The 14,282-nt window shown below is 47.0% G+C and overlaps 2 protein-coding genes and 1 long non-coding RNA gene across 4 annotated transcripts in view; 1 reads left to right on the top strand and 2 right to left on the bottom strand.

Annotated features, from left to right (window-relative positions):
• The window catches only part of LOC135301678 (uncharacterized), a 94,493-nt gene that overhangs the window by 47,346 nt on the left and 32,865 nt on the right, over nucleotides 1-14,282 (top strand). For both annotated transcript variants that reach the window (XR_010363429.1, XR_010363428.1), the window contains exon 3: nucleotides 6,793-6,874. This is a non-coding gene — a long non-coding RNA (uncharacterized LOC135301678). The remainder of the gene's footprint in view (nucleotides 1-6,792; nucleotides 6,875-14,282) is intronic.
• On the bottom strand, nucleotides 178-3,346 carry LOC135301670 (uncharacterized). The gene has a single exon (XM_064421973.1). It carries the CDS (start codon nucleotides 3,329-3,331, stop codon nucleotides 773-775), a length of 2,559 nt encoding a protein of 852 aa, XP_064278043.1. The 5' UTR covers nucleotides 3,332-3,346; the 3' UTR covers nucleotides 178-772.
• LOC135301676 (uncharacterized) lies at nucleotides 10,351-13,107 on the bottom strand. The gene has a single exon (XM_064421979.1). The coding sequence runs from the start codon at nucleotides 13,090-13,092 to the stop codon at nucleotides 10,534-10,536; it is 2,559 nt and encodes an 852-aa protein (XP_064278049.1). The 5' UTR covers nucleotides 13,093-13,107; the 3' UTR covers nucleotides 10,351-10,533.

Genomic DNA, 14,282 nt, shown 5'->3' with positions numbered 1-14,282 from the left:
ACTTCAAGGCATTTTTAATTCAAGCTTCAAGCATTTCTATGGGAATTCTTGAGAGACCGCATACTTAATATATCCAACATCTCTGATTGGCAAAAGTCTTTATTTCAGATAGGGGTAGAGGAAGGACATCCTCTAAGATACGAGGGTTAAATATGAAGAATGACACATTTCAAGCAATTTGAGAAACATCTCTTTTTATTAATTTTTCAAACATGGATACATTTGAAAAGAGACAGGTCACTACAAAAGGGTAATTTTTACAAAACTAAGGGTAATTTTACCAAACTGACTACACTAAAGGGGCTCTGGAAGGAACGCTAATAAATAAGTCTAATTAAAGCTACAGTTTACAACTACAAATACAGCTACAATTACAGTTAAAACTATAACAAAAGCTACAGCTACAACAACATCTACAACTACAACTAAAACTACAGCTACAACTAAACAACTACATTAAGATGATAAGAGGTTGCTGTCTTCGAGGTGTTCCGAGCAACCTCTATCGGCTTCTGAGTCTTCCACGAGGAAGGATGTGCAGGTGGAGCCAGGTTTTGCCTCAAAGAGTTGGCCACCGTTGTAACTAGAAGGTGCAGGACAAGGCCACAGCAAGATGCGTCTGCATAATGAAGTCATGTGCTGCAGCGTCTTCCTTCTGCAGGAGCAGGAAAGCAGCTTCAGGACTGCCAGTGATGAGGGAAACAATTGTGCAGAGTTCACGTGGCTGCCATCGGATGTGATCCCCAGCACAGCTCTGTGCAGGGAACGCCTCTCAGTGGCTGGAGAGCATCGTCCAGAGGCGAAATCGCAGCTGGCCATATGTTTGCATCAGCTCCCTGTGGGTGGCTGGATCTCGGGCCAGGTGCTCGAAGAGGTTGAGCGGCTCAACCCTTCGTGTTGCTGGCGACACGCTGATCTCTGCAGGAAGCTTCTCACTGCCTTGCACAAAGTGCTCCAGGCGTTTCAACTGCAGGCAGCGGTGCAGGTAGGCCATGACGTCCCACAGCCGCCGTTCAAATTCCCTCCTGCGCCACTGGGACAGCGGTACTGTGGTCAGCACGTGCATGACCACCGTCTTCCAGGTGTAGCTGGAAAACCCTGTGCCCCTCAGGATGCAGGTGAAGACCTGCAGGCATTTCAGGTGCAAGCTGTGACAGGGCAGCTGTCTGGCGATGTGCTGGAAGAATTTTGCCTCTGCCACAGCGTACGTCTCAGGCCACGCTGTGCTTGTGATGAGCTTGGCCTCGGCAGGCTGACTGCTCATAAAGTTGATGGGGCCACCTTTCTGGGGCTCTGTGGGCTGGCTGATGACAAAGATGTCGGAGTCCCCTTGGCGCACTCCAAAGAGAATCTCCACCATCAGGCTCTTCTTGCCTTTGGTAAGCTGGAATTGGCAGGACCGGCTGCAGGGCTGAAACACCAAGTGCCATGAGTAGGACTGAGGCACGTGCAGCCAGGAGCATCTCACCAGCTGGTGGAACCAGTGGGAGGTCTTCTCCACGTCCAGGTAGGAGCCGGTGCAGAGTGTCTCTAGGAGGCTGCGCTTCTGCTTCCGCCACAGCTCCTCCTGCGAGTGGTGCAGGAAGCACAACAGCTTCTCGCCCAGCTGCTCCCTCTGGCATGTGCACACCAGCTCCACGCGGACGCTGAAGGTCCTTGCTGCCATCTGCCCCGCACTGTTCAGTTCTAGGTGGAAGGCATGGCCTGGCGGGGGATTCAGCGGGACCAGCACACGGTACACGCCATCCCACTCGCGGGGACTCCAACCCTCAAAGGCACTGCCCACTCCAATGGCTTCTTGAGGCACTGGGTAGAAGCTATTGCTCACGCTGTCCACAAAGACACGCGTGAAACTCTCCATCAGCTCAGCTGTCACTGAGCAACCTTGCTCCAGCTCCTCCACAGGCCACTCTATGTGATCCACAAAAAGGATGGCTCCCTCATTCCCAGCATCTTGGGTGTCTTCTTCGTCTTCTGTTCCACCATTCCCAGCATCTTGGGTGTCTTCTCCATCTTCTGTTCCACCACTGCTGCTTTCTTCCTTGTCACCGTCACTGTCTTCTTTTCCACTGGCAGCCGCGTTACCTTGTTCATCTTCTTTTCTATCCTCCTTCTTGTTTTCCTCCACATTTGTATCACATTGCTCTTCAACCTTGTTTCTATCACTTTCATCTTCTTCTATAACTTCCTTCTTTTCTTCCTCAGTTTCAGCAAAGGAACTGTGGGCTTCTTCATTCCCACGTTCACCTCTATCTTCCTGCTCAGTGCAATCCCTGCTTCTCTGTTCACTGGCATCACTGCTTTCCTGCACCTTCACATCCGTGTATACTTCCTGTCCATTTACGTTGTCCTCAGCTTCATTTGCATCATCATGCTTGCCTGCCTTCATATGTGGGCCATTGGTGTTTTCCTCATTTCCATCTTCTTCTTCCTTTCCAGCGTCCTTGTCTTGCTCCACCTGTACATCCTTGTTTTCTCCTTCATCTGATTCATCCACGTCTTCAGCCTTTTGTGCGATGTTGCCAGGTTCTTCTTCAGTTTTCTCAGCAGTATTATCTCCTGGCACATTCCCATCATTCCATCCTTCATCATTCTTTAACTCGTGGCCATTGTCACTGAAAACATCGCTGTCTTCCTCCACCTGTACATCCTTGTTTTCTCCTTCTTCTGCTTCATCCACCTCTTCGGCCTTTTCTGCAATGTTGCCAGGTTCTTCTTCAGTTTCTTCAGCAGTGTTATCTCCTGGCACATTCCCATCATTCCATCCTTCATCTTTCTTTAACTCATGGCCATTGTCATTGTAAACATCGCTGTCTTCCTCCACCTTGATGTCACAATTCCCTTCAATGACGTCATCGTCTCCTTCATCTGCAGCCACGGGACTGCCTTCTCTGTCACTTCCGCTCCCGTTGTTGTCAGCCTCCACAGTTACATAAGTGTTTTCTTCGCCTTCCTCCGAATAAGGACTGTCTTCTTCCTGTTGTGTTCCACTCTCGTCGTGTCCAAAGTCGTTGCAGGAGCTCTGGTCCTTGCCGCTGCTGCTGGCCTCACGGCTCCTTCTCCTGCAGCTAAAGCACAGGCCCAAGAGGAGCAGGACTCCAGCAAGAGCCCAGAATGGCCACTGCTGCAGAGCACCAAAGAGCACGGCTGCCCAGCCCTCGTCCAGGGGCCCCTGCTCCAGCTCCTGCAGCAGCCGAGCCATCTCCTGGTCCAGCAGCTCCTGACGCTCCTGCATACGCTGGTGCGTAGCCTCATCCAGCCCATCTCCAGCCGGCTGGGGGTACTGGATCAGGCTTTGCACGAGCACGACGATCAGTGATAGCAAAGCCATGGTCTGCAGGAGGACACACAGAAAGGCTTCAGTGGGGCCGGAATGGAGACAGGCAGTGGGGGTCAGGAGGCGCAGGGATGTGGCGGCAGGAAGGAGAGGGCCCCCGGCAGTTGGCAGGCGCGAGGTCTGCACCGCTGCTGCCCAGCAAGTGCCGCGCCCTCAGCAAGGCGCTCCCGCCGGGCGCTGGGCCCTGGGTGCGGGGACAGAACGCACGGCCCGGTAGCGGAGCCTCTGCCCCGGCCCTCCTCCAGCCGCAGCCCTCCTCCTGCTCTGTCTCCTCGCTGCTGTGCACTCACCGCTCGCCCAGGCTCTACTGGGGCAGCAGCACGCGCTCTGGCCTTTTATAGCTGCCCCCATTGTGACGCGGCCCTGGTGCTGTCACAGAACCCAGAGCGCATCACCCAGCCCCGCCCGCCCTCCCCAGCCCGGGCAGGGAACTCATCATGGCCCTGGGCACACAAAGCCCCAAGAAACACCAAGTGCAGACCCATCACTCGGGAACCTGGGAACCCCAGAGCTTCCCTTGACAAAGCAGGCACAAGTGCACTCACACACAAGTCTTGTCAAATATAAATTCGGGTGACATGACCCATGGATGTTCTCGGTATACAAGTGTAGGCTTTTATTTCATACCGGTGGGGGACATTTTTTATTATTAGTATTTCTACTTATTACTTTTGGGGCAGGGTGTCACGTAGGCTAATGCTCTGTTACAGATTTAGTGATAAATCCTTCTGAAAGAAGTCTAGGTTGCTTGGATGATGCAGAGGAAGATGTAATACCATCCTGAAAAGGCCAAAATTTGAATGACAAAATTTTGGTGTCTTCAATAACCTCTTCGCTCTCAAACTCTATGGTTCAACACCATGCAAAATTCTGGTAGAGCCAGGATTTTGTTGAGAAAGTAGAATGTCTGGTTTTTGAAATTTGTGCAAAGATGTACCTCTGTCACTCCCACCATCTTCTAAATTGTCTCCCTCAAACAGAGTTAGCCAATCTCTCTGACCGATAAAGGAACTTCTGCCTCTTTCTGCTGTCTCTTTGTGTATTTATCTCCAAAGGACTTTGAGTACAGGAGAGATTATACTCCTCAACCATTCTTTGGGAAACTCACCGATAAACAGAACTGCAGAAATGGGGAGGGAGGAAAGGGAAACAGGATGTGACTTGAGTACCTGCATAGTGACCACAGATGTCCACTGCTAGACAGACACTGGTGTCAGGCGGATCATGCCCTCTCATTAGTGCGCAGAAGGACAATCATGTTGGGATTTCTGAAACTGCTCTGAATTGGGTCTGCTTAACAGATGTCATTAGTAAAATCAGTCAAAGAGTTTTGAACCGTCTTCCAAGCTGATGCCACTTATCATGGATCTTCCCCCGTTCTTCTAGGGAGACTGGTTTTGATGTTATCCCATCCTTCTTTGTACAAGGGAGCAAAAACTCTTCACTCTTTCAGTTCTGTTTCCTCTCATTTCCCAAGATTTAATAAAGTGAACACTCAGCAGAATAGTTCTGTATTTTTTGAACACAATTCTTCTTTTATCCAATTGAGGCCCTTCTGTGACCATGAAAACACAAAAACTGTTGTGAGCTACGGATTATACTTAAGAGGTTGTTATGGGTCAGTTCTCCAAGGTTGTTCTTAGTTCAACTGCTATGTAAACTGTTGATGTCAGTGACTGGAAGCTGTTCTCCAGGACATTATATATATGATAATTATATGACAGAAAATGCAATATATAGTTGGATCTGACCTTCAAGTTCTCTAGCTTAAAAAAAAGGAAAAAAAAGTTTGTAAGAAATTTGCTGGTTTTCCTATTACTAAATGCCTTCAGCTTTATATTTATCTTACTGCACATACAAGAGACTTTCCTTGCATGGACAGCAGTGCCCATCCATCGTCAAGCTGGGGTATATTTTAAGTCTCAATGATCACTGCCTCCAGAAAGCATTTTTCAGACAAAAGAGGCAAAGTATTTTGCGGAACTATACAATCTTCCAGCAGCAGGATCTTCACTCTCACATAAACACTTCCTATTTCTCCACAAAGGCATCCGAGATAGATTTTTCTGAGAAATAACAAACCATCAACAATTTATTAAATAACAAACAAGAGGAAAACACCACTTCCTCAGTCACCACGTTTTCCTTGATTTTTATAAGCCTTCGGATTCACAGCTGCTGGTACTACCACAGGAGCCGGGTTTTTTCTAGTTTTACTTTCTCTTCCAGCAGAAGAAGCACAGCTGCAAAATGCAAACTCATTTCTAGGCTCTCTTGTACATCCACATTCCAACCAGTCATAGTCGCACAACATCCCATCAGGGTACTGGGATTACTGCAGTGTCACAGACAGATCAGGTGAGGTTCAAGGAGCTGTACAGTTTGAACTATGTTTTATATGGATAATTAAATGATGTATGACATGGAAATTATCCAGCTGTACTGAAACTTAACAAACTAACTGCTCTGATGCAACAATCAAGCATCTCATCGTTTATAAAATGAAATAGGTTTAAAGCAAAAACCATGTAGAGAAAAGAATGCCAGACATTGTAAAGTAGCATGTTCAAAGGACCATTTTTGAACATTAAGCAAGTGTACTCACATTAAGCAAGTGTACTACATTTTCAAAAGAATTCCTGGCACCAAAATGCTCTCTGTTTGCTTTTTCACCATGTTAAAGAATGGATCACTCTTAGGGGGAAGAAAATCCTGTGTGCAAACCACTGCATGAAACTAAGCAATCCTTAAAACGTGGCTAATTTCCATGTGGAGCTGATGATTTAGCACTGGCTTCCTTCAGCAAAAGAGAAAGATCTGCCTGTTTTTAGTTTACTTCTGTAAGATGAAAAAAGTGAAGAGTGTGAATTTGATCTTGCTTCAATTGACTTCAGTGGCCAAACACTTGCCATGACTTCAGTGGGAGTTAGACTGCATCTTAATTCCTTCGATGTGGAGAAAACCAAATCAGCTGAGAATAATGCTCTTGTTTATTGGATTTAAATTACTACCATAGTTGTTTTTAACAGTGCTAAGCAAATCCTGTTTTAAAAGCCACAGGTTCCTTCAGTCATGCTTATTCCTATGTATTGTGTCACAATGTAGGGTTCCGGGTCCTCTGACCAAGTCACAAGTGTTCACAGCAAGCAAGGCTTGCTCTGGGGCATGGCCACATTCCCACATGGGAATGATGTATGTTTGTGGATGTCACAGGTGACAACATCCAAGTGTGGGCTGAGGCATCCCCCTCAGCCAATAAACCAGGGTGCACACTTTTGTAAAATGAATGCATTCACTGAGAACAAAGACTATACTAACTAGGATGTCCATGAAAAGCAGCAAAGTAAATCAAATCAACGGGGTTACATTTGCAATTAGGAATCTGCATTTCTGCAGGGAAATGTTAGGATAGCTACAAATTTTAAAACATTCCATTTTTGTTTTCTTTTCCTTAGAAGTCAATCAGCCCTCTGGTTTGGCTGTTCTCTACTCTTCCTTATAAAGTAGAACTTCGAGAACTGCTCAGAAAATATGTATGTAAGTACCTCTCAATTAATTAGAAAATATTATTACTCAGAAGATAGACAGAAACAAGACTATCTACACTGAATGAATTAAACATATATGAATTAGGACACAGACCCTTCCATTCTTTGGTAAGGGATGCTGTCCTGCAAATTACATTAATGAATGAGACTGATAGATGAAAACCTTCTGCATCTGCTCTAGCAGTTGGAATGAGGATGTTAAAGAAGGCAGACAAGGAGGATGTGCTACTTAGGGATACTGAACATCACTTCTGTGCTTGAGGAGTTCTGTAGTTTGGATGAAGGTCACAGGTTATCTCCAGCTGCATAAAAATGAGTGATAAATATCTACTGTTTCTCTTAGACTGAAAGCAGTGTTAAACAAAGAGTATTAAAATAAGGAATATTACTCAAAAATCATCCCAAGTTACCTCCTCCATATATTAAAGCTGTAACATAATAATAAAAGCAGCTCAAACTTGTAGAAGTGTCAAAGATACATAGATTAAATAAGATCTATGCAGTGAGAGCACCCTAAAAACATCACAAGAGCAGTGACAATTTCTGAGGTAGTAATGACATGAACCAATATTTAAGAGTTAAGTCTAAATGAAGAAGATAATTTTTCAACTATTGGAAAATGGGGGAATAAAGGATGAGATATGTGATTAAAGTTCATAGGGTATTAACAAAGGTGGAGAATGTCTTACTTTGATTCTGTATTACAACATATTTCAATTGCATTGTGTGTAGTTTTAGATTTATACATGCATGATTTTTTAGAACACATTTTTAGGCTGGGGCACACAATAAAGGAAATCCATCGTGTGACATTGCATTGATCCCCACATCACTCACTGGAGTATCTTAGCATTTCCAGCACAGGTTCTCACTTCTTAAGGTGAAAACCCAGAGAAGATGCAAACCTGTAACTGCCATTAAGAGAAGGTCTAAGATTTTAATTGCTGTCTGAACACAAAGGAGCTGCACATGCTGTGGTTTCTGGAAGCACTCCTGCAGTTACAGACGCATCTTTAACTAGCCCACCCTGTCCCTCTTCCCCATCCACCACTGACTGATGCAGCTGGGAGATTCAGTAACTGCAGAGCAAAACCTTGCTTACTTTCAGCTCTCCTGCCCCAGCAAATGCTCAGCTCTTCTGGGAAGATGGACCCATGCCATAAACACACTGCACCTTGAAGGGAATGAAACCTTCCCTTCAAAGACACGCACGTGACCAGGTGTTTGGAACTGCCTGCTGTTGCCATTTTCCGTCTCTTTTCCACAAAGAAGGGAAAGAACCCTGTATCTTCCTCTTCATGATATTTCAGGTCTTAATTCCAAAGAACAGAGATGCCAGGACTTGTCAGTGTCATGACTAACAATTTTAGGAGAACTGGCAAGACAGTTCATTTCTCCTACATCTTACTCACAGAAACCATGGTGTAGCCATGATATTTTATGAAAAATTCTCTGCTAGGATTTTTCCCGTCCTGAGGAGCTGAGAGCCTCAGGAAAGAAATGTAAACAATAACTGTCTGCTGCTGTGGAATGCAACAGGTGCATCTTCCATTGGTCCATGTGGATTGTTTTCACTTGATGACCAATCACAGCCACCTGTGCCAAGGCTGTGAGCAGTCACAAGATTTTGTTATGCATTCTATTCTTTTCTATTCTTGTTCTTTGCAGCCTTCTGATCTTTCTTCTCTCTCTGTTCTTTAGTATAGTTTTAAGGTAGTATTTTAATATAATATATAACATAATAAATCAGCCTTCTGAGAAAAATGGAGTCAAGGCTCGTGTCCCCACACTTGGATGGTCCGCCTCAACACTCAGTGGACTTGGCTTACAACAGCATGATCATGGCTTACTTAAAAAATCTCCAGCAGCAGAGCCACAGCAAAAAGGCTTCCAAAGTAAAAACGCCATTCTGTTCTGATAATAGGTATTTGCATTTATAAAACAAATTTTGACTGCTTAGCATCAAGTCACATGTGTGGTGACCATGCTACCATTCCTCAACTCCAGAACAGTGTAAGAATGTAGCAATGAGGAACCAATTTAGCTGAGACTCAGGATTCCCTTTGTGACCAGTTACAGACTTCTTTAATGGCAAGCCACACCAAAATCAGCAGGACGGGAACATCTCAACGTCCTTCAAAACAGTTACACCTAATGACACCTTTGAAGGCCTCTGAAATTTAAGGTCGTATAATTTTCATATAATTTTAATTATTTTCATTTTCATTTTTTATACACAAAACAGAGGTTGCCTCACTTTCCTTTAGGCAGGAACAAGCCCTTTCTCATGTTGGAGAGTACACATGAAGATTTACATGGGCATTGCCGAAATTCTCAACCAAACTTTTGAGATAAAGTATTTCTAGTATAGCTGCAGCAATTTATCCAATTGCTAAGGTATTCTAAAATTGACTAGTTGACCCCAGATGTATTGGTACAAAGGCAAAGAGAATAAATACTTCCAAACTCCTATGAATCTTACTATGTACTGCAAGAAGTAAATGATATTTTGTTTAGCTGCATCTCAGCATGGACAAAGCTGTGCATGCAAAGTGGCCCTCGTTGCTATACAATATTACACAGGCCTGGTGGAAAAGGTTTGAGCTGTAGATAATCCGGGCCCCTCCAAAAGGACACAGATAACCAGGAATAGAGAAAACATAACTTTCTGCTGTCACAATTTTGTGTCAAAACCTTGGTTATGAGAAGAGAAAAAAAGATGTATTAAACGACCTGTTTTGTAGTTGGGGACTTCTCTGTCTTTCTCTTTTTGGACTGAATTGCTCCCCAGGAGTGTATAAAAATGACTCTGTAAAGAAAACTTTTCCAAAGATTCCTAAAAAAATTCAGGAGTACTCTGCTGCAAAATTTCAGGCACTTCAAGGCATTTTTAATTCAAGCTTCAAGCATTTCTATGGGAATTCTTGAGAGACCGCATACTTAATATATCCAACATCTCTGATTGGCAAAAGTCTTTATTTCAGATAGGGGTAGAGGAAGGACATCCTCTAAGATACGAGGGTTAAATATGAAGAATGACACATTTCAAGCAATTTGAGAAACATCTCTTTTTATTAATTTTTCAAACATGGATACATTTGAAAAGAGACAGGTCACTACAAAAGGGTAATTTTTACAAAACTAAGGGTAATTTTACCAAACTGACTACACTAAAGGGGCTCTGGAAGGAACGCTAATAAATAAGTCTAATTAAAGCTACAGTTTACAACTACAAATACAGCTACAATTACAGTTAAAACTATAACAAAAGCTACAGCTACAACAACATCTACAACTACAACTAAAACTACAGCTACAACTAAACAACTACATTAAGATGATAAGAGGTTGCTGTCTTCGAGGTGTTCCGAGCAACCTCTATCGGCTTCTGAGTCTTCCACGAGGAAGGATGTGCAGGTGGAGCCAGGTTTTGCCTCAAAGAGTTGGCTACCGTTGAAACTAGAAGGTGCAGGACAAGGCCACAGCAAGATGCGTCTGCATAATGAAGTCATGTGCTGCAGCGTCTTCCTTCTGCAGGAGCAGGAAAGCAGCTTCAGGACTGCCAGTGATGAGGGAAACAATTGTGCAGAGTTCACGTGGCTGCCATCGGATGTGATCCCCAGCACAGCTCTGTGCAGGGAACGCCTCTCAGTGGCTGGAGAGCATCGTCCAGAGGCGAAATCGCAGCTGGCCATATGTTTGCATCAGCTCCCTGTGGGTGGCTGGATCTCGGGCCAGGTGCTCGAAGAGGTTGAGCGGCTCAACCCTTCGTGTTGCTGGCGACACGCTGATCTCTGCAGGAAGCTTCTCACTGCCTTGCACAAAGTGCTCCAGGCGTTTCAACTGCAGGCAGCGGTGCAGGTAGGCCATGACGTCCCACAGCCGCCGTTCAAATTCCCTCCTGCGCCACTGGGACAGCGGTACTGTGGTCAGCACGTGCATGACCACCGTCTTCCAGGTGTAGCTGGAAAACCCTGTGCCCCTCAGGATGCAGGTGAAGACCTGCAGGCATTTCAGGTGCAAGCTGTGACAGGGCAGCTGTCTGGCGATGTGCTGGAAGAATTTCGCCTCTGCCACAGCGTACGTCTCAGGCCACGCTGTGCTTGTGATGAGCTTGGCCTCGGCAGGCTGACTGCTCATAAAGTTGATGGGGCCACCTTTCTGGGGCTCTGTGGGCTGGCTGATGACAAAGATGTCGGAGTCCCCTTGGCGCACTCCAAAGAGCATCTCCACCATCAGGCTCTTCTTGCCTTTGGTAAGCTGGAATTGGCAGGACCGGCTGCAGGGCTGAAACACCAAGTGCCATGAGTAGGACTGAGGCACGTGCAGCCAGGAGCATCTCACCAGCTGGTGGAACCAGTGGGAGGTCTTCTCCACGTCCAGGTAGGAGCCGGTGCAGAGTGTCTCTAGGAGGCTGCGCTTCTGCTTCCGCCACAGCTCCTCCTGCGAGTGGTGCAGGAAGCACAACAGCTTCTCGCCCAGCTGCTCCCTCTCGCATGTGCACACCAGCTCCACGCGGACGCTGAAGGTCCTTGCTGCCATCTGCCCCGCACTGTTCAGTTCTAGGTGGAAGGCATGGCCTGGCGGGGGATTCAGCGGGACCAGCACACGGTACACGCCATCCCACTCGCGGGGACTCCAACCCTCAAAGGCACTGCCCACTCCAATGGCTTCTTGAGGCACTGGGTAGAAGCTATTGCTCACGCTGTCCACAAAGACACGCGTGAAACTCTCCATCAGCTCAGCTGTCACTGAGCAACCTTGCTCCAGCTCCTCCACAGGCCACTCTATGTGATCCACAAAAAGGATGGCTCCCTCATTCCCAGCATCTTGGGTGTCTTCTCCGTCTTCTGTTCCACCATTCCCAGCATCTTGGGTGTCTTCTCCATCTTCTGTTCCACCACTGCTGCTTTCTTCCTTGTCACCGTCACTGTCTTCTTTTCCACTGGCAGCCGCGTTACCTTGTTCATCTTCTTTTCTATCCTCCTTCTTGTTTTCCTCCACTTTTGTATCACATTGCTCTTCAACCTTGTTTCTATCACTTTCATCTTCTTCTATAACTTCCTTCTTTTCTTCCTCAGTTTCAGCAAAGGAACTGTGGGCTTCTTCATTCCCACGTTCACCTCTATCTTCCTGCTCAGTGCAATCCCTGCTTCTCTGTTCACTGGCATCACTGCTTTCCTGCACCTTCACATCCGTGTATACTTCCTGTCCATTTACGTTGTCCTCAGCTTCATTTGCATCATCATGCTTGCCTGCCTTCATATGTGGGCCATTGGTGTTTTCCTCATTTCCATCTTCTTCTTCCTTTCCAGCGTCCTTGTCTTGCTCCACCTGTACATCCTTGTTTTCTCCTTCATCTGATTCATCCACGTCTTCAGCCTTTTGTGCGATGTTGCCAGGTTCTTCTTCAGTTTTCTCAGCAGTATTATCTCCTGGCACATTCCCATCATTCCATCCTTCATCATTCTTTAACTCGTGGCCATTGTCACTGTAAACATCGCTGTCTTCCTCCACCTGTACATCCTTGTTTTCTCCTTCTTCTGCTTCATCCACCTCTTCGGCCTTTTCTGCAATGTTGCCAGGTTCTTCTTCAGTTTCTTCAGCAGTGTTATCTCCTGGCACATTCCCATCATTCCATCCTTCATCTTTCTTTAACTCATGGCCATTGTCATTGTAAACATCGCTGTCTTCCTCCACCTTGATGTCACAATTCCCTTCAATGACGTCATCGTCTCCTTCATCTGCAGCCACGGGACTGCCTTCTCTGTCACTTCCGCTCCCGTTGTTGTCAGCCTCCACAGTTACATAAGTGTTTTCTTCGCCTTCCTCCGAATAAGGACTGTCTTCTTCCTGTTGTGTTCCACTCTCGTCGTGTCCAAAGTCGTTGCAGGAGCTCTGGTCCTTGCCGCTGCTGCTGGCCTCACGGCTCCTTCTCCTGCAGCTAAAGCACAGGCCCAAGAGGAGCAGGACTCCAGCAAGAGCCCAGAATGGCCACTGCTGCAGAGCACCAAAGAGCACGGCTGCCCAGCCCTCGTCCAGGGGCCCCTGCTCCAGCTCCTGCAGCAGCCGAGCCATCTCCTGGTCCAGCAGCTCCTGACGCTCCTGCATACGCTGGTGCGTAGCCTCATCCAGCCCATCTCCAGCCGGCTGGGGGTACTGGATCAGGCTTTGCACGAGCACGACGATCAGTGATAGCAAAGCCATGGTCTGCAGGAGGACACACAGAAAGGCTTCAGTGGGGCCGGAATGGAGACAGGCAGTGGGGGTCAGGAGGCGCAGGGATGTGGCGGCAGGAAGGAGAGGGCCCCCGGCAGTTGGCAGGCGCGAGGTCTGCACCGCTGCTGCCCAGCAAGTGCCGCGCCCTCAGCAAGGCGCTCCCGCCGGGCGCTGGGCCCTGGGTGCGGGGACAGAACGCACGGCCCGGTAGCGGAGCCTCTGCCCCGGCCCTCCTCCAGCCGCAGCCCTCCTCCTGCTCTGTCTCCTCGCTGCTGTGCACTCACCGCTCGCCCAGGCTCTACTGGGGCAGCAGCACGCGCTCTGGCCTTTTATAGCTGCCCCCATTGTGACGCGGCCCTGGTGCTGTCACAGAACCCAGAGCGCATCACCCAGCCCCGCCCGCCCTCCCCAGCCCGGGCAGGGAACTCATCATGGCCCTGGGCACACAAAGCCCCAAGAAACACCAAGTGCAGACCCATCACTCGGGAACCTGGGAACCCCAGAGCTTCCCTTGACAAAGCAGGCACAAGTGCACTCACACACAAGTCTTGTCAAATATAAATTCGGGTGACATGACCCATGGATGTTCTCGGTATACAAGTGTAGGCTTTTATTTCATACCGGTGGGGGACATTTTTTATTATTAGTATTTCTACTTATTACTTTTGGGGCAGGGTGTCACGTAGGCTAATGCTCTGTTACAGATTTAGTGATAAATCCTTCTGAAAGAAGTCTAGGTTGCTTGGATGATGCAGAGGAAGATGTAATACCATCCTGAAAAGGCCAAAATTTGAATGACAAAATTTTGGTGTCTTCAATAACCTCTTAGCTCTCAAACTCTATGGTTCAACACCATGCAAAATTCTGGTAGAGCCAGGATTTTGTTGAGAAAGTAGAATGTCTGGTTTTTGAAATTTGTGCAAAGATGTACCTCTGTCACTCCCACCATCTTCTAAATTGTCTCCCTCAAACAGAGTTAGCCAATCTCTCTGACCGATAAAGGAACTTCTGCCTCTTTCTGCTGTCTCTTTGTGTATTTATCTCCAAAGGACTTTGAGTACAGGAGAGATTATACTCCTCAACCATTCTTTGGGAAACTCACCGATAAACAGAACTGCAGAAATGGGGAGGGAGGAAAGGGAAACAGGATGTGACTTGAGTACCTGCATAGTGACCAC

Source organism: Passer domesticus, chromosome 5 (genome assembly GCF_036417665.1).
Source record: "Passer domesticus isolate bPasDom1 chromosome 5, bPasDom1.hap1, whole genome shotgun sequence".
Lineage (NCBI taxonomy): Eukaryota > Metazoa > Chordata > Aves > Passeriformes > Passeridae > Passer > Passer domesticus.
Note: the sequence above shows the minus strand (reverse complement) of the source record. Positions and strands in the feature narration are given on the sequence as shown.